The sequence below is a fragment of the Schizophyllum commune genome (assembly GCF_000143185.2).
Source record: "Schizophyllum commune H4-8 unplaced genomic scaffold SCHCOscaffold_1, whole genome shotgun sequence".
Lineage (NCBI taxonomy): Eukaryota > Fungi > Basidiomycota > Agaricomycetes > Agaricales > Schizophyllaceae > Schizophyllum > Schizophyllum commune.
The window spans coordinates 2852732-2871242 of NW_026089538.1; the positions used below are offsets into that span (position 1 = coordinate 2852732).

At 59.1% G+C, this 18511-nt stretch overlaps 8 protein-coding genes across 8 annotated transcripts; 4 read left to right on the top strand and 4 right to left on the bottom strand.

Moving 5' to 3' along the window:
* Window positions 1-177: 177 nt before the first annotated feature.
* Window positions 178-1892, top strand: SCHCODRAFT_01186902 (uncharacterized protein; the record flags this gene model as incomplete). The annotated part of the gene is made up of 4 exons (XM_003035784.3): window positions 178-332; window positions 381-632; window positions 696-1218; window positions 1267-1892. The coding sequence occupies exons 2-4, from the start codon at window positions 390-392 to the stop codon at window positions 1890-1892; spliced, it is 1392 nt and encodes a 463-aa protein (XP_003035830.1). The 5' UTR covers window positions 178-332; window positions 381-389.
* Window positions 1605-2762, bottom strand: SCHCODRAFT_02607309 (IGPD-domain-containing protein). Its single transcript, XM_003034959.2, has 5 exons — window positions 2617-2762; window positions 2473-2560; window positions 2324-2421; window positions 2090-2274; window positions 1605-2036 (listed from the first exon to the last, which is right to left on the bottom strand). Exons 1-5 carry the CDS (start codon window positions 2749-2751, stop codon window positions 1940-1942), a joined length of 603 nt encoding a protein of 200 aa, XP_003035005.1. The 5' UTR covers window positions 2752-2762; the 3' UTR covers window positions 1605-1939.
* A 206-nt stretch (window positions 2763-2968) lies between these two features.
* Window positions 2969-4881, bottom strand: SCHCODRAFT_02607312 (uncharacterized protein). The gene is made up of 2 exons (XM_050344260.1): window positions 4370-4881; window positions 2969-4315 (listed from the first exon to the last, which is right to left on the bottom strand). Exons 1-2 carry the CDS (start codon window positions 4848-4850, stop codon window positions 3114-3116), a joined length of 1683 nt encoding a protein of 560 aa, XP_050203000.1. The 5' UTR covers window positions 4851-4881; the 3' UTR covers window positions 2969-3113.
* Window positions 4882-4977: 96 nt separating this feature from the next.
* On the top strand, window positions 4978-6208 carry SCHCODRAFT_02607313 (SFT2-domain-containing protein). Its single transcript, XM_003035783.3, has 7 exons — window positions 4978-5386; window positions 5446-5522; window positions 5572-5627; window positions 5680-5700; window positions 5761-5850; window positions 5904-5916; window positions 5969-6208. Exons 1-7 carry the CDS (start codon window positions 5253-5255, stop codon window positions 6067-6069), a joined length of 492 nt encoding a protein of 163 aa, XP_003035829.1. The 5' UTR covers window positions 4978-5252; the 3' UTR covers window positions 6070-6208.
* A 45-nt stretch (window positions 6209-6253) lies between these two features.
* SCHCODRAFT_02481833 (Metallo-hydrolase/oxidoreductase) lies at window positions 6254-7225 on the bottom strand (the record flags this gene model as incomplete). Its single annotated transcript, XM_003034957.2, has 5 exons — window positions 6254-6335; window positions 6387-6764; window positions 6815-6927; window positions 6975-6980; window positions 7034-7225. 5 exons carry the CDS (start codon window positions 7223-7225, stop codon window positions 6254-6256), a joined length of 771 nt encoding a protein of 256 aa, XP_003035003.2.
* Window positions 7226-7414: 189 nt separating this feature from the next.
* On the top strand, window positions 7415-9015 carry SCHCODRAFT_02710062 (uncharacterized protein; the record flags this gene model as incomplete). Its single annotated transcript, XM_050347034.1, has 3 exons — window positions 7415-7975; window positions 8028-8139; window positions 8201-9015. Exons 1-3 carry the CDS (start codon window positions 7910-7912, stop codon window positions 9013-9015), a joined length of 993 nt encoding a protein of 330 aa, XP_050203001.1. The 5' UTR covers window positions 7415-7909.
* A 490-nt stretch (window positions 9016-9505) lies between these two features.
* Window positions 9506-10936, top strand: SCHCODRAFT_02607322 (CDK-activating kinase assembly factor). The gene is made up of 5 exons (XM_003035781.3): window positions 9506-9688; window positions 9749-9840; window positions 9888-10040; window positions 10096-10169; window positions 10218-10936. The coding sequence occupies exons 1-5, from the start codon at window positions 9527-9529 to the stop codon at window positions 10877-10879; spliced, it is 1143 nt and encodes a 380-aa protein (XP_003035827.1). The 5' UTR covers window positions 9506-9526; the 3' UTR covers window positions 10880-10936.
* SCHCODRAFT_02607326 (glutamate synthase) lies at window positions 10933-18279 on the bottom strand. The gene is made up of 10 exons (XM_003034956.2): window positions 17356-18279; window positions 17088-17299; window positions 15656-17039; window positions 14304-15604; window positions 12563-14253; window positions 12328-12512; window positions 12212-12272; window positions 11657-12161; window positions 11339-11603; window positions 10933-11288 (listed from the first exon to the last, which is right to left on the bottom strand). Exons 1-10 carry the CDS (start codon window positions 18057-18059, stop codon window positions 11147-11149), a joined length of 6450 nt encoding a protein of 2149 aa, XP_003035002.2. The 5' UTR covers window positions 18060-18279; the 3' UTR covers window positions 10933-11146.
* Window positions 18280-18511: the final 232 nt, after the last annotated feature.

Genomic DNA, 18511 nt, shown 5'->3' on the forward strand with positions numbered 1-18511 from the left:
GCCGCGCTGGTAGCGTACTAGGCGGGCTGTCAGATAGGCAGTGCGCGGTACGTATACAGGCATCGTGGGGTAATCTCTGCGCTGAATGGCAATGTCTGCACTGAATGCCATCATCTGCTCTGGTCGATTCAATGGGGCTGAGACAGTGCATCAAGGCGTGGCAACCAATTCCTCTCTAACGCCCTCGACATGCACATTGCATGCCCTACTTTTGCCCTAGCCCTGAATTCTGGTGCCCACACGGGGCACATTGTCAGACATATAGCGCAACTGACCCTGCCCTTATACCTCACAATTCACCCTGACTTTCCCCTCTTTCTCGTATTGACACGGTACGTGCTCCAGCGCGCTCTGTACCCCGATTTTGAGCCAAAACTCAGAAGCCAGTCATGTCTCTTCCCCCGCTCGACATCGAAGCCTGCCTGCAAGAGCTCCCGCAGTACGCAAGTATCGCGCTCCTCCGCGCCGGGGACATCCCCACTCCCCAAAAAGCTGCGCGCATCCTCCACCTCCTCAACGCGCTGTGCGGAACCCGAATCCACCCTCCAGTCAATCTTGCCGATCCCGTCGATCCCACCCAGTCACAGCGCGCCGAGAGGGCAATCTCCCTCTGCCGCGCCGCCCTCGCCCCCGTCAGGCGCCTCCCCCGCGAGCTGCTCATCGCCATCTTTAAGTTGGCTCTCCCCGACGCGTAGGGCGAGGCGGACGTCAGCGCGACGCTGAACTTCGCCGCCGTGTGCTTCTGCTGGCGCGAGGTCGCGCTCGCCATCCTGCAATTCTGGGCGAACATCTGCATGACGCTGGATAGTCGTGCGGGCCCAATCACAAACCGCCTCGAGAGGTCGGCGGGCAAGCTGCGCAGCGTGCAGATCGCTTCGGGCGTGCAGGTCGCTTCGGGCGTGCAGGCTCTTTTGGACGGGAATGGCGCGCCGAATGCAGAGGCGCTTCGCCTGGTAATGTCGTCCGCGTCGCAGTGGCCGAGGCTCGTGTTGCCTGACTTCGATCAAACGATGGGCGCTCTCGACGCCCACTGGCCCGGCTACTTCCCCCTCTTGATGGTGCTGGACCTCTACTGTGGCCACGAAGTAGCCAGGGCGGTCCGATACTTCGACAACGCGCCCATGCTGATGATGCTCAACCTTCATTTCCTCTCTATCGATGCACCTATCGAGTTCCCTGCATCCTCGCGCCTCATGAGTCTCGAGCTCGACTTCGTCGGTGCGGATGGCACCCTACAGGGAATCCTGCCATCCGTAGCGGCGTGAGCGCCTACCATCATGCGCCTTACCGTGCGCGTCGAGGAATCCGGCGGCCACGATCAGGATTACGACGGCCTGATGTGCCCCCATCTCTCCGACCTGTCTCTCGTGCATGGCGCGTGCTATTTGTCCGCCTATATCGTCGCGCCCATGCTGGTCAAACTTGCCATGAAGGGGCAAGGTCTTCGCGCCGGGCCTGAACTGTACCTTCGCTCCGCCATCATCCTCGTCACCCGTCCGCAGGGTGTGCGATACCTTCGCATCTTCGAGATTGAGGGGATGAATCCCCAGTCACCGGAGTGGATCGTCGACTGCTTGTCGAGCATGCCGAGCCTCTCCAGCCTCAAAATCAGGGACGAGTCTCGCCCCGACGGGACGCAGGTCGTCGTCACGCTGGAATTGCTCATAATGTTGACACGCACTCCCGATCCTTACAGGCTTGGCTTCCTGCCAATGCTTACTGGGCTGGAGCTGAAGTGCGGTGGCAATGCAGAGGTCATGTACAGAGACCTTGTCAGGATTCTCATCATAACGAGGCGGCAGTATGTCGACGCGAGTCTCGCACCCCTGTGTTATGTCGACACGGACCTTCCCCTGGGGGCCGCCTGGGTGAACAGCCCTTTGCCGTACTGATTCTGTTCTATATCGTACATTTTTGCGGAGAATTTTGCTGATTGCAATCATAGCACTCCCTTTGTACTAGGTACATCGTTACCGCCCGTCTTCTCTATGGCCTGCTTTATGGCCAGAGCGAGTGCCTTGAAGGCAGACTCAGCGCTGTGAAAGCCGTCAGAATCAATCTGTCGCCGCCTCTGATAATCCATGCTTACCGGTGGTGGTCATTCTCGCCTCTGAGAACGTCGATGTGCATCGTTGCGCCAGAGGCGATGGCGAACGAGTAGAAAATATGTGGCAACATCTCCGTCGAGAGGTCGCCCACCTTTTCGCGCTTCATGCCAAGGTCGGTGAAGCAGTATGGCCGCGCGCATATATCGATAACAGCGCGCGATAACGCCTGACTTCGGGGTGAGAACGGTTGAGTATGAAGGTATCAAATCGTATACCTCGTCCAGAGGGGCGAAGCCGGTACCGTAGCGACGTATGCCGCGTACCTCGCCGAGGGCTTGCTTGAACGCGGTTCCCAGTGCGATCGCGCAGTCCTGTGCTAGGAGGGTCAAGTAGTGCCACCAGCAGCAATGGACATGGGACTTATCTGCCGTATGATGATCGTCGATCCAAAGGTCCCCCTTACATTTCAATGTAAGGGACATACCGCTGTGCTTTGCCAAAGCGGTAAACATCTTGTTGGGGTCAGTGGATGAATTTATATGGTACATATATTTGAACCACGACTGACATGGTCCAGGAAGCCGATGCCTGTGGAGACTGATATTTCCTGCGCCTTGGCAGAACCCGGGGCACAGTCAAGGTCAATAGAGACCTCGATCTCTGTTTCGCTCGTTTTGCGGGATATGGTGGCCTGGCGCGACATGATAGGTTCGAGTCAAGGAGGGAAACTGCATACGGAGATAATTTCCTCAAGCGGCATTTGCCGAAAGTTCAACTTCTCACGTGTGATTGGCTCCTTGCGCGTTGCCTTGCCCAGCAACTGCATGCGGGAGTTTTGTGGTTTCCGTCCCTGTTTGCACATATTTGAAGGCAGTGAGTCTGTCCAAGCCATTGACGGGCGATACCGGACCGCAAAGGATGTCATTTCCGAATTCCGCACCCAATGGGTGCGTTCGCTGACTTTGCTTCCCTTCCCTGATACCCCGTCGAATCAGCAAGTTCATGAAGCAGATGAGAGGGGATGAATAGTGTTGGTAGCTACGGTCTGGGCTATCGAGTGAATCCCTACACCCTGGGTGCGAACACATCGAAGATACTGCTCTTCTCCTGGATCTCCCTTGTCTTACCCCGAATGCCCCAAATGCCATAATTCAACTTGATCATCACCCGCGGGTCGAAGTCCGCCACCTCCCACCGCAAGCTGGCAAACTCATTCGGCCCGGGCGTCAGGATCCAGTCGAAGTCGTTCGCGATCTCGCTCGTCGCAAGCGCGCGCACGTCGCGCTCGAGGTCCGCGGGGGAGAAGCCCGTGACGAAGATCGGGCACTTGGTCTCGAGGAGCGTAGGGAGGACGCCGCCCCACTCAGTGGGTGAGTTGATCTGCAGAACCTTGTCGGCTGCGGAGGGCGCGGTCGGGGAAGGGAAGCCAAGGCCGGGAGAGAAGAGGAAGAAGCAGTCGCTGTACGGGTCGAGAGTGTCCGCGAAGTGCTCGTTGTGCAAGTCGGACGTGTAGCTCGAACGAATGCCGGTCACGGTCAGGGCGTGCGTGTAAGGCGTCGTGTAGGAAGGCGCGCCGTACTTCTGAATTGCGTTGCGCGTGTACGGCTGCGCGGGGATGGGCTTCGGCGTCTTCGGCATATACACATTTGGCGAGTAGATGGGGCGCTCCTCCTCCAGCTCCTCGTCCGACTCTGTCACAGCGGTCGACTCGGAGGTCGCTTCGGTCTTCGGTACCTCGGGCTCTGGTGTCGGGCTGGACGCAGAAGATGAAGCAGAGGCAGTCGATGTAGACTTCGGCGACGGGTCGGAGGATGTCGCCTGTTTCGTCGTCTGTTTCTTCTTGCCGAACCCTTTCGGCAATGCCACCTGAGGTCCGATGAAGATGATATGCAGGTTGGACGAGGGGAAGAGCATAGTGAGTTGCTCCCAGACGTGCACAGGCAGTGACGACTCGCCGCGTGCGCCGAGTATAAATACGCGCACTTGCGGCTTTCCGGCTGCGTGCTCCGGTGTCTCTGGCGTCCCTGTCGGGACGTGCAGCGTCGACCGGATAGCCGCCATCGAGCGCGAGCCTTCCGGCGTCAAGCGCTGATTATTGAGCGTCAAGTTGCTGTACTGGTGTAGGACATTCCCAATAGTGATCGGGTAGGAGAGCACCTTGGACGCATGGCGCCGCGAGCGCTCACTGTCCATGGAGAAGAAGCCGCGCGTGTACCAGAAGGTGTCCCAGTTCGCGAACGAGATCGCATCCTCGTAGCCCTGCGGTCCTAATACGCGCTGTCAGCAGAACTTCCGAGTCGCGAGCGGCGAGCACCACGCACCTGGCATCTCGAATTCACGGAAGCGCCGCTGGCTCCGCAGGTCGTGCTCGTCCTCGTTGGCGTCCCTCAAGCGCGAGCAGTACTTGACGTGCTCCGTGTCCGCCTTCCAGTGCTCCTCCGAGCAGTGTGTCGGCCAGCCGCAATCCGGGCACTCGAACGCGACGGACTTAGGCTTCGCTGGCGCCTCCCCCTCCGCTGTCTCCGCGCTGTGCTCCCCATGGTTGTGCTCCTCCAGACATACTGGACACGGCGCAAGCTTCTGGATCACCTCCGCGCGGGCGCGCACCTCGGGGAACGGCGACTTGGAGAGCGGGTGGAAGAGGTCATCCGGAGCGAGGATGGGGACCGGCTCGGGCTTTTTTGCTGGTGGCTGCTTCTTGTTGAAGAGGCCGAAGATATTCCTGCGGGCGACGAGGGGACGGACTCGCGGAGCGTGCACCAGCGTACGCCGCGCACTCACCCTGATGAGCGACGAATGCATAGTGTGCCGTCGGCGCGAAGGGCGAGATCAATCTTGGTTTTTGCGCTTCGGCCCGGAGTTCGATGAGCAGGGTTGACAGGTTCGAACCTGGGTGGAACGACAACGGCTATCTGCGTTCAAGGCGAGACCAAGGTGCACAGATTTTCAAACACTGTTAGCATTTGGCATAGTCCTCCGAGGCTCAGAATATCGCAAGCAATTTCTTGACTACCCAACTTGAGGATAAGTCCCTCAGGCTTGGCGTGACAAACCGTCACTGCCCTAAGCGCGGCGTCACGCTGCGCGCTTTGTTTCCTCCAGTGCTGGCACAGGCTTGCCGTACCCCGCCTTCCCCTCCTCCCCACCACCCTCAACGGTTCCCCTCTCTCACCCTCGGTTGATCCCTTTTCTTGCATCTCAATCATGGCACCGAAAGGGTGGTTCAATCTCGAGACGGCTGGCAGTGCCATCCCGGAAACGCAGTTCTTCGAGGGCGACTCGGCGTTCAAGTTCCTCGGGCTCTCGCGCACGACGCGCTTGTATGGTTTTGCGGGGTGGTGAGTAGGCGGAGCTGATTGTGCAGCTGAGGAGAAAGCTGACGCGATGGCACCTCTAGCTTAATCGCGGGATTCGTGTTGAGTCTGATTGGGAGCATCTTGCTGTTCTTGCCGGGGCAGTTGGGGTCGTTTGCTGGTGCGTGAGGTCTCCGTGTCTGCTGCATAGTATACTAAGAGCCATGCAGCACTCTACGTTCTGGGAACGATCATCTCATTAGTTGGAACTGGTTTCTTGATCGGGGTAAGTGGGTACTGTGGTACGATGCGACTTACTGACCGCTCGCCGCCTATAGTTCTTGAAGCAGCTCAAGCTTGTATGTGGCACCGTTCATTGGCCGTCCTATCTACCCCTTCAACTCACATCGCCCTCCCAGATGTTCAAACCTGTACGCGTACTCGCCAGCATCGTCTTCCTCGCATCCATCGCCCTCGTCCTCATTGCCGCATTTGTCCTCAACAGCGATGTGCGTATATGCATCCGTTAGATCCTCATTCGTACTCATCTCCCCTTTCACAGATCCTAGCCATCAGTGCGTATCCTTCCTCCTTGCCCACCTCCTTGTCGCTTATTCCCCCGCCCAGTCTTTGTCATCGTCGAGTACCTCGCATACACCTGGTACACCCTGTCGTACATCCCGTACGCACGGAGTGCCATCTTGAAGGTGATTGGCATGGGTGGCTGATAAGCTCCTCTATGCGCGTTTGCTTGGGCATCTCTGGACTGGGTTACGACGACGACGAGACTCATACATATATTGCTTGTCTGGTAATAATAAGTACATTGTTGTGGCATTTACGCAATGACGACGCTTTACAGGGATCTGTGCGAGGGAGGTCAATGAGAGAATCAATGACAAGGGCCATCGCTCACCCTTTGAAAGTGTTCTTCCCATTCCGAAGCGCATCCATGACAGCAGTAGTCTCTCCGGATGCTGCGCCGGAAGCCTTCCTGCGAGGTGTGTCAGCTGACTGCGTCGAACGGCGAGGGGAGTACGCATACTTCACCACCTCGTCCCCCAAGCGCATGAACACATTCCACTCCTTCTCATCCCCAATCGTCGTCTGCCCCGTCGTGATCCTGTTCTCCTTCGCCAGTGCCACCAGCCGCTTCACGCCCGCGCCTTCTGGGTCGATGCTCCGCGCGAACGCGGCGTTCCCCGCGGTGTACTCGTGCCCGTTGTACACGACCGTCTCGTTGGGGAGAGTGGCGAGGTAGGAGAGGGCTTTGTGCATTTCGTCCGCGGTACCCTCGAAGAAGCGCCCGCAGCCGCCGATGAATAGGGTGTCGCCGGTGAAGACCCCGCCGGGGTGCGCACCGGTCTTGTCGGTGACGTGGTAGCAGATGGAGTCTTGGGTGTGGCAAGGGGTGGCGAGGCATCTGAGGGAGGCGTAAGGGAAAGTGAGGGAAGAAGAGGATGTAAGACGTACTTGATGTGCGTATTCTCACCGATGGTGAACTCGTCCTTGTCCTTGACAATGTTGGTTACTGCTTCCACCTGTTGGCTGCCGCCGTAGATGGGTGCACCAGGGAATGTCGAGGCCTACGCGTGGTCAATATTGGACCCGATTGAGGGTTTGAAAGACCTACAAATGTCTACCCTCCATCAGCCTTGCCCCTCTCCTCCAATATCCTCCCCGCTTACTCACCTTGTTTCCCCCAGCATGATCATAATGGTGGTGCGTCGTGATCCCTGCGACGATCTCCACGCCCATCCCCTCCGCTGCCGCGGACACGCGCGTCACATCGTAAGGGTCAACTGCTGCAGCCTTCTTCGAGGGCTCGTCGATGAGCAGATATGCGTAGTTGTCATCTCTGACGGGCACAGCGACGACCTTCATCTTGCGCGGTATAGAAGAGGCAAAGGTGCGGTATAGGGGAGGTAAAAGAGGTGTTCTGAAGCTGACTCTCGGTCTGAGGGAACTCGCAGTCGTCCTTTGGATCGCGGTGCGAAGCATGGAATGACGCGCGCCGCCAATCGCAATCATGACATACCGCCTCACCGGGCCGCATCCCGATATCTCCTGTGAGTCACGCCGGCCCCACGTGCGCCGTTGCCGTTCAACATGCACGGCGGCCTGGATGTTGCCACCTCGCCACAATGAACGTGACGGGTTGCCAGGGCGCGGCTGGTTTCCGGAACAACTTGTCACTCAACAAGGACACCCACGTCAGCCAGCGCGGACCTCATCGTGCCGGGCGTCTTCAGATCCACGCTAAATGTCCATCAGTCCAGGTCCACCGTTCGCGGAACTTTCTGTGTGTTGCCTGGATGATGAGCGCACGCATGACACTCCGAGCGCTTATGCTCTTTCCGTTTCCCTCTTTCTTTCCGTCTTTCACCACCACCTTCGTCACTCGTTTTGCGCCGTGCTGCCCTCCGCCAGGAGTGGGACTGGTCGTCGCCCTTCCGCTCGTTAACTGGCCGTGCATGCGCCCCTAAGTCCCGAGGAAGGCATCCATCCCCACTCCCCCTGAATAGGATAGACTTGCTTCTCTATCTCCTTCGCGGTATCTGGTAGCCCATGCGCTCTGTTCTTGCCCGCAGACGAGTGTTTGGTAGACACTCTGCTGGCGCTTATGGCTTGCCGGTGCGTCTTCAGCATGCCTTTCCCCTCCTGTGATTCTCATCTTTCCGCGCAGAACGCACGGAGTCCAATACCCGCAAACGTCCACAACGCGCACCATGCGCGCGACGCTGGCCTCGGCCTGCGATCCCGCGACGTGCCCGCGGGCGCAGCCAGTCCTTGTAACGGTGCGCATCCACCTTTACCTCGCAATTGTATTTGCTGATGCTAAATCCACACTCCGTATAGCAGACTGCCACACCGGAGTAACAACCACAGCCGCATCTGCCACAGATACCGCACCCGCAGCAGGTACCCAGACTACGGCGCAGACGCAGTCTGTTATCTTCACCTACGCGCCAGCGGGAGGCGGACAGGGCTCCTTCACCCGTGCTTCTGATTCTAGCACGTCCACCGAAGCTACAGAGTACACTTCTGAGAGTGCGGGAGTGGACTCTGGGACCTACTTCACTACCTCAGCTGCTACAGATGAAATTGTGTACACCGACGTCGAGGCGTCCACCACGTTCTCCGTCGCCCCAACCTCATTCCCCACGGCCGATTCCGACCCTGAACCTACCACTCGGTCAACGAAGTCATCGTCCGGTCAGAGCGAGAGAACCGCCTACACCCTAAGCAGCTCTCACACTTCCACCGCCCTTTCCCTCTCCGAACCTTCCTCTCTCACCTCTTCCTCCGCCGCTGCCGCCCAAACATCCTCCGCTGCCACCTCTCAGCCCACCACCTCCAACACCGCCGCTCTCGCCGGCGGCATCATTGGCGGTCTCGTCGGCCTCGGCCTCCTGATCCTCCTCGTCATGTTCATCAAGCGGCGTCAGCAACGGCCCCGCTCCCTCGAAATCGGGAAACTCGCACCCTCTCAGGCGTTCATGCGCGAAAACAGTGATGCGCGGAGTCGGTATGTCGCGAACGGGGCGAGCTTTGCGCGGATCGACTCGCGGGATGAGCAGGGCGATGGCACGGTGCGCGCGCCGACGCCTGCGTGGATGCATCCGAGGGCGAAGACGCCGGAGTCGACGAAGACATTCCTGAATCTTGATTAAACTTCGGCGGCTCTGTCTAAGGGGGTGGCTTTTTGTTCATCTGCCTCCCTGTTTCTTTTGGTGTGCATTACTTGTGTGCCTTTACGACGACACCTTGATGGCCCTCGTCCTGTTTCTTTGCCCGTGCATGTTCTAGCGTTGCCCATCCACTCCCCTCACGGACATCCTCTTGCACATTCTTGTCTCCCTGTTGTCTTTTAGGACCCCCGGGACTAGTCATTGACTTGTTACAGTATGCTGCCTCTCCACCTGACATATGCTGTACAGGGGAATACTCCTTTTTACTCGGACCTTAGCTATCGGTACTATGCTTACCAGCTTGAGTGATACTGTTTGAGGTATCTCACGGCATATATTGCGGGTGTGTACGACCTTCGGCACTCGCCACGTAAAGCACAAGTTGAACTTCACTAAATCACCTGACCGCGAGAAACGGAGCACGCGACCACAATAGCAGCTCCCGGCCCGATCGCCCCGCACCCGCCTAACACACGCGCCCACCACCACCACTATGTCCTCCCGCCAATGGATCAAGGGCACCACCGTCCGCAAGGGCGGCGCCGCGACGAGCTCGCACCCGTCCCGTCACTTGACGCCGACCGTACAAAGTACATCGTCCACCGTGTTTGGTGGCGGCGTGAAGGACCCGTCGGGGCGGACGAGCGAATATTCGGTGGGTGTTTGGGGTGTGGGCTGGCTGGGTGGAGGGGTTGGCTTACAATGGGAAATACAGTCAGAAAATGACCAGTGTCCGGTATGCAAGACGGACAGATATCTGAACCCAAAGTTGCGGCTGTTGGTCAGCTCGCAATGCTATGACAAGATGTAAGTGCTGACGCTCATATCTTGGCCAAATACTAACAACGAAGCAGGTGCGAGTCGTGCATTGACCGTTTGTTCACCCTGGGGCCTGCAGCCTGCCCTACTTGCGGCTTGACGACCCGAAAACTCCAGTTTATACCACAGACATTCGAAGACTTGGGAGTCGAAAAGGAGGTCGCTGTTCGCCGAAGAATAGCCAGAGAGTAGGAACGAGCCATCTGCTCATCGGTTTTGTGACTGACAAACATATAATCGAAGGTTCAACAAACGGCGGGAAGATTTCGTCGACTTGCGCGCCTACAACGACTACCTCGAAGAAGTTGAAGACATCGGTAAGCTCTTGCCACAAACTCCTTTCACACCACTCATACTCCGTCCAGCCTTCAACCTGATCCACGACATCGACCGCGAAGCGACCGAAGCGCGCATCAAAGCCTACCACGCCGAAAACCAAGCGCTCATCGAGCTCAACGAGCAGCGCGAAAAAGCCTACGCCGACGCCCTCAAAGAACAAGAAGAATTCGAGCGCCGCGACCGCGAGGCGCGCGCCTCCGAGCTCCGACGTGAGGAGGAAGAAGAGCGCCAGGAGCGCGAGCGCGACAAGCGCGCCCTCATCGACAAACTGGAGGCCTCGGACAAGGACGCCATCGAGCTCGTCGCGCGGCAGAAGCGCGAGGCGGCGAAGCGGCAGTCCGCGCGGACGGCGTCGAACAACACGATCACGATGCAGAGCATCAATGCAAGGTTGCTGAGGAATCGGGCGGCGCAGCATACGACAGTGAAGGAGATGAAGCATGTGCCGTTGTTGGATGATTGGTATGGGTATGAGGATATGTTTGCGCTGAAGAAAGGGGATTACGACGATGTTGTGAGCGAGGCGGTGAGGAGGGACAGGGAGGGCATCATGCGCGGGGGAGGCTACAGGATCGAGGAAGCTTGGGAGAGGGCTATCCGGACTGCGGTCGCCTCATTGGACCTTCCACCTCTGTCGGGTCTGGGCGAGGACAACAAGTCCGGCGACGTAGCTATGGCTGGCGCGTAAAGGCATACTCACCTCCAATATACCACTGAGGAACTCACAATTCGTCTGCCATCTTACAACAAACAACAGTGAATGACATTGAGGCTAAGTATGTACAGTAAAGTAGCAGGGCATTATATGCCTCCGTACGACTCTGGACCAGCGAACAGATGAGATAGATGAGAGAACACATTCGACGTAGAAAGCTGAACGGAGAAACTAGAAATACATGGGGGAAACCACCAGTCCGACCTTCCATAACGTCTATCAGGCCTCGAGCTGCAAGTTTCAAGCCTGGACAGGGATAGCCTTGGCGCTGAGCTGGCTGGGCGGGGGAACGAAGACGCGCGTCTTGATGCTGCCGGCGAGCGGGAGACGAGTGTTCTTCTCGAGGTACATGTCGACCTCGGCGGCGGCGCTGCGACCCTCGCTGGGATGATTGTCAGGATGTGCCAGGGTGGGGTAGATGAAAGGACGTACTTGATACCCCAGACGATGAGCGACTGGCCTCTCCTGCAGTCGCCCGCGGCGAAGACACCCTCGATGTTCGTGCTGTACTTCTTGGGAGCGGTCTGGATGTTCGAGCGCGCATCCTGCTTGATGCCGAGCGCCTTGATGACCTCGTTCTCGGGCCCGAGGAAGCCGAGCGCGAGGAAGACGAGCTGAGCCGGGAAGAACTTCTCCGACCCGGGAACCTCCTCCATCTTCCAGCGGCCACCGCTGTCCTTGGTCCACTCAACGCGCACTGCGAGACAGGTAAGCTGGTGAGATCAAAGGTAGTCAATGAGATATACACACCAGTGTTGAGACCAACAAGCTTGCCCTCATCGTCAACAACGAAGTCCTTGGTGGAGATGCAGTACTCCCTAGGGTCGCGGCCGAAGTGCGATGCGACCTCCGTGTGACCGTAGTCAGTACGGAAGATCCTAGGCCACTGCGGCCAAGGGTTGTCGCGGGCACGCTCCGCAGGCGGGCGAGGAAGGAGCTCGAAGTTGGTGACGCTCTTCGCGCCGTGGCGCATAGCGGTACCGATACAGTCATTGCCCGTGTCACCACCGCCGATGACGATGACATCCTTGCCCTTGGCGTTGATGTAGCTGCTGTTCTGGTGGCCGTCATCGAGGAGCGCCTTCGTGTTGAGCTGGAGGAACTCCATGGCGAAGTGGATGCCGTCGGCGTCACGGTGGGGGATCTTGAGGTCGCGAGGCCATGTCGCACCGGTGCAAGCGACAACGGCATCGTACTCCTGCCTGAGCTCCTCGGCATCGACGTTGACACCGACATGGGCATTCGGGACGAAGGTCTAGAGACATGTTAGCGTCAAAGCGGACCGAATGTAGATGATACACGTACAATGCCCTCAGCTGCCATCAGGTCAATGCGACGCTGTACAACACTCTTGTCAAGCTTCATGCTGAAAACAAGACATCAACATGGAGGCCGCAGACGGGAGGGGTAAGGGTACGCACTTCGGAATGCCGTACATGAGAAGACCACCCATGCGATCGTTACGGTCGTAGACGGTGACCAGGTGGCCAGCCTTGTTCAGCTGGTCGGCGCAAGCGAGACCCGCGGGACCAGCACCGATGATAGCCACGCGCTTGCCGGTTCGGACCGCTGGCGGCTTGGGCGCCATCCACCCCATCTCGAAGCCCTGTACCAGAGTCAGCAGAAGCGCGGGAGCAATGCGTAGATTAGCCTCACCTTGTCAATGATGGCACACTCAATGGACTTGATACCGACAGGCTGCTCATTGATTCCTAGAACACAGGCACCCTCGCAGGGAGCGGGGCAGACACGACCCGTGAACTCGGGGAAGTTGTTGGTCATGAGAAGGCGGTTGAGCGCGTCCTGCCACTGGCCCTTGAAGACGAGATCGTTCCACTTGGGGATGATGTTGGAGATCGGGCAGCCCGTGTCCGACTGGCAGAAGGGCACACCGCAGTCCATGCACCGAGCGGACTGGTACTTGAGCTCCGTCTCCGTCAGGCGCGTGGAAATCTCCTTCCAGTCCTTGACGCGCTTGCGCGGCGGACGGTAGGCCTCACCAAGGCGCTTGTACTTCATGAAGCCGCGGGTCTTGTCGAGCTTGTGCATGCGCTGCTTGGTGGTCGCATCGTCGACAAGCGAGTCCTCGAGATCCCCAACCGAAGGCTCGTGCTTGGGCTTAGGGCTCGGGGTGAGATGGAGCTTCGGCTGCAAGATATCCTCCAAGCCCTCGGAAGCGAGGTCGACCTGGCTGGCGGTACGCGAGGGAACGAGGTCAATGACGCTCTGCCGCGCCTTCTCCTCCTTCTCGCGGGCCGCCTGCTCCTCCAATACGCGCTTATAGTCGAGAGGCATGACGCGGACGAAGAGCGGGAGAAGGTGGTGGAAGTCCTTGAGGACGCGGTCCGCGACCTCGGATCCAGTGTAGTGGCGATGGTCCTCGATGAGCCCGCGGAGCGCAGCGATTTCCTTGGGGTCCGTGACCTTGCCAAGCTCGACCATCTCCATGTTCACCTTGGAGGCGAAGGTGTGGGCCATGTCGAGGACGTAGGCGATACCTCCGCTCATACCGGCAGCGAAATTACGTCCAGTGGTTCCGAGAACCACAACGCGGCCACCCGTCATGTACTCGCAGCCGTGGTCACCAGTGCCCTCAACTACGGCGTTCACACCCGAGTTGCGGACGGCGAAGCGCTCCGCAGCGACACCGCGAATGAACGCCTCGCCAGAGGTAGCACCGTACAAGCAGACATTGCCGATGATGATGTTCTCTTCAGCCTTGAAGGTCGACGTCTTGGGCGGGTAGACAATGAGGCGACCGCCCGACAGACCCTTGCCGACGTAGTCGTTGGCATCACCCTCGAGCTCGATAGTGATACCAGGAGCGAGGAAGGCACCCAACGACTGACCGGCGGAGCCCTTCATAGAGATGTGGATGGTGTCCTTTGGCAAGCCCTCCTCGCCGTACTGCTTCGAGACCTTGTACGACAATGAAGTACCGAGAGCGCGGTCGGTGTTCGTGACGTCGCACTCGATGTGAACGGGCAGACCCTTCGTGAGCGCCGGCTCCGACTCATCGATGAACTTGTTGTCGAGGCGGATGTAGAGCTTGTGGTCCTGCGAGCGGACGCGGTGCGTAGCCGCGCCAGGACGCATCTGCCAGGCGGGCTTGAGGACGGCGGACAGGTCGAGGTACGCGGTCTTCGGAGTACGGTATGCCTCGTTGACCTTGAGCATCTCTGTGCGCCCGACCATCTCGTTGATCGTGCGGAAGCCGAGCTTCGCCATGATCGCGCGGAGGTCCTCAGCGAGATAGTAGAAGAAGTTGATGACCTGCTCGGGCTGGCCAGCGAACTTCGCGCGCAGCTGAGGGTCCTGCGTAGCAATACCGACAGGGCAAGTGTTGACTGAGAAACGATCAGGACGATAGACGATGAGAGAGAACGAGGATACTCACGATGGCACTTCCTCATCATGATACAGCCCATGGCGATGAGCGGCGCCGTGGCGAAGCCCCATTCCTCCGCACCGAGCATGCAGGCAATGGCGATGTCGCGGCCCGTACGAAGCTGACCATCGGTCTGCACGGTGACACGACCACGAAGGTCGTTCAGAACAAGCGTCTGGTGCGTCTCGGCGAGACCGAGCTCCCACGGCAAACCCGCGCTCTTGATGCCCGTCCAGCGAGCCGCACCCGTACCACCATCGTGACCCGAAATGAGGATGTGATCCGCCTTCGCCTTCGCGACACCGCTCGCGACAATACCGACGCCGACCTCGGACACAAGCTTGACCGACACCCTTGCGCGCGGGTTCGCGCACTTCAGGTCGTAGATCAGCTGCTTCAGGTCCTCGATGGAGTAGATGTCGTGGTGCGGGGGAGGGGAAATGAGACCGACGCCTGCCGTCGAGTGGCGCGTACGCGCGATGGACTGCGAGACCTTGTGACCGGGCAGCTCACCGCCCTCGCCGGGCTTCGCGCCCTGCGCCATCTTGATCTGCAGCTCGTCCGCGTCGGCGAGGTAGTTCGAGGTGACACCGAAGCGACCGGAGGCGACCTGCTTGATGGCGGAGCGCATAGTGTCGCCAGTAGGCAGGACGTTCGAACGCTCGGCGTCCTCGCCACCTTCGCCCGTGTTCGACTTGCCGCCCAAACGGTTCATGGCGACAGCGAGCGTCGAGTGCGCCTCCATGGAGATAGAGCCGTACGACATCGCACCCGTGACGAAGCGGCGGACAATCTCGTTCCACGGCTCAACCTGCTCGATCGGGATGGGGGTCGCGTTCTCGAACTTGAACTCGAGAAGGCCACGAAGGTGCACGCGCTTCGTCTGCTCGTTCGCGTTGCGGATGTAGGCGTCGAACGCGCTCTGGTTCTTCTCGCGGACGGCATCCTGAAGGTTAGCGATGCCAGCGGGGTCATTGATGTGCGGCTCGCCTCCATCGCGCCAGTGGTACTCGCCGGACTCGGGCATGCCGGGAGGGATCTCGGTGTAGCGGCTCGGCCAGCCACGCTCGTGCAGCTCGAAGGCGTCAAGCGCGAGGAGGTCGAAGGTCGCACCCTGGACACGGCTCGCGGTACCGGTGAAGCAACGCTGAACGACCTGGCTGTGAAGGCCCATGATCTCGAAGATCTGAGCGCCCTTGTAGGATGCGAGCGTCGAGATACCCATCTTCGACATGACCTTGAGGATGCCATTGTCGAGCGAGTGGCGGTAGTTCTCCATAAGCTGTGGGACGGTCTTGTTGTCCTTGACCCTGAAGTAAAGTAAGCATCATATAAGGAGAAAGATGGACATGTTGACTTACAGTCCCTCGCGGCCAACCTTGTGGATGGTCTCCATCATGAGCCACGGGCAGATCGCGTCCGCGCCGTACCCAAGGAGGACACAGCAGTGGTGAACATCGCGCGCCTCGCCGGTCTCAATCATGAGCGCCACCTTCGCGCGCATCTTGTGCGCGACGAGATGGTGGTGGACACCACCGCACGCAATGATCGCAGACAGCGGAACGCGCTCCGGCCCCGTCGCCTTGTCACTGAGCACAATCACCTTCATCCCGTCCTCAATCGCCTCCATCGCCTCGCTGCACACGCGCTCCAGCGCGAGCTGGTACCCCGGCAGCCCATCGCCCTTCGGGAACGTGATGTCGATGGTGCGCGACGGCCACGTCCCGTACGCCAGCTTGAGGTTCTTCATCGCGTTCATCTCCTCGATGTCGAGGATGGGCGACGGGAGGAGGATGCGGTGGCACTGCTCGGGCTTCATCTCGAGCAAGTTGCCCTCCGGGCCGACGTACGTCTCGAGCGACATGACGATGCTCTCGCGGATGGGGTCGATCGGCGGGTTCGTGACCTGCGCGAAGAGCTGGCGGAAGTAGTCGTAGAGGCTCTTGGGCTGGGTCGCCATCGCGGCGAGCGGCGCGTCGTTACCCATGGAGCCGAGCGCCTCCTTGCCGTCGGTGACCATGGGGAGCATGAGAAGATTGAGCTGCTCGACGGTGAATCCAAACGCGAGGAGCTTAGGGTCGGTGCTCAAGGGGGAGTCGTCGAGGACGGGCTCGAGTGCGACACGGCTGCGACGGACGCGCTTCACGATCTGCGGCACATGGAGGATGTGCGTCTCAACCCAAGACGCAAAGTTCTTCGACCGCGCAGTTGTGAGCTTGAGCTCCCTGTCATCGACAATGCGACCCTCGACCGTGTCGACGAGCAACATGCGACCGGGCTTGAGACGGCCTTTCTGCACAACCTTCTCCGGGGAGATGTAGACAGCACCGACCTCGGAGGCGCAGACCATGATGTCGTCGTTCGTGACGATGTACCGACACGGACGAAGACCGTTACGGTCAAGGTTCGCGCCACAGTAGCGGCCGTCACTGAAAGTGAAGAGGGCGGGACCGTCCCACGGCTCCTGCAGGCACGCAGCCCAGTTGTAGAAGGCGCGCTTCTCCGGCTCCATGATCTCGTTCCCTTGCCATGCTTCGGGAATAAGCATCATAACAGCCTCCGGAAGCGTCAGAATGCCGTTGACGGTGAGCAGCTCGAGCACGTTGTCGAATGCCGCCGAGTCGGAACCACCGGTCTCAATGATAGGGTAGAGAAGGTCGAGCTCGTCACCGAAGCTCTGAGATGCGATGACTCCCTCGCGGGCGCGCATCCAGTTCTTGTTCCCGCGAACAGTGTTAATCTCACCTGGGAGCGGGTCAGAAGATGCTCCAGGTTCAGTATCAGGTCACGCACCATTGTGAGCCGCCCATCTCATCGGCTGCGCACGGTCCCAACTGGGGAAGGTGTTCGTGGAGAAGCGGGAGTGTACAAGCGCAAAGTGCGCGCTGTATAGTACATGATTGAGATCGTGGAAGTAGTTGTACACTTGAGGTGGGGAAAGCTGTCCCTTGTACACAATGTTCTTGGAGGACAACGAGCAGATGTAGAAGCCCTTCGCGAGAGTACTAGAATGACATGTGATGAGCGTTGGTCTTGGAGATAAGGAAAGGAGATAACTAACATAGTATGGGTAGCGTGCTTGCGAAGCACGTAGAGTTGACGCTCGAAGTGACGTTCATCGAACGTGCCTCCTTGGCTGACAGAGCCATCGCCGTAGTGCGCTTGCAAGACAACGAAGGGCTGAAGGATAGTCGGCTCCTTGCTGCTTGCAGCGGGGCCGAGGATCGTCCCATCAGTAGGGACCTCACGCCAGCCGAGGACACGCAGGCCAAGGTCGATGGCGATGCGGGAGAACGTCGCCTGCTGGCTCTGCAGCTGGACGGGGTCGTTCGCCTTGAAGAAGATGTTGCCCACGGCGTATTCGCCTGGGTTGGGGAGCTTGCAGCCGAGATCACGCTCCGCCTCCCGGACAAAGAACTCGTGAGGGATGCCAGTCATGACGCCCGCGCCATCACCATCGCGGCTGTCTGCGCCCGTGGCTCCGCGATGGGTCATCGCACAGAGGAGCTGGCGCGCATCGGATACGATTTTGTGGGTAGGCTGACCGCGGATGTGACAGATGAAGCCGACACCGCAGGAGTCCTTCTCATTGTCGTTGAGGTAGAGACCCTGATTCGCGGGGAGGGATCCGTCGAAGGAGTTCGGGTCGCGCTCTACAGCGTTGAAGCTGGCGACGTTTTCGGGAGAAGCATGGTCGGAGACGATGGGGAGGGATTCTGGGTTGTAAGAGGTGCTGGCCGGGACGGACGCTTCGACTATGGCCATAGAAGGACTGGCAGCGGATGTGGAGGCGGACGGCTGTTGCTGCTGGCTTTGGACGACGAGCTCGCGGGCGGGGGAGATGGTGGGCGGAAGCAAGCAGCGTGAGGAGTCGCTGCAAATTGCCGTATTCAAGCGACTCCGCCCAGCGCGATGACTAGCCCCTGTCCAACCCGTGATCTCTGATTTGATCGGACGAGCCAGATAACTGTGATTTCCATTGCGGCTTTTTGGAGAACAATACCCTTCGGCTTCCACCGAGTCCGCCCAGGGGCGCCCTCCAGCGCCTTTCTCTCTCTTAAAAAATCATCCTCGAGTCCAGAAGACGCATCCCTCGTCGCGCAGACACCTCCAGGCACAGCGAACACCCGTCCGGGGATTTCTCCACAACTTGCATAAAATACAGGATCTGTTTGGCTCGGCCTATCGGATCCGATCGTCAGCCGACGGACATCCAT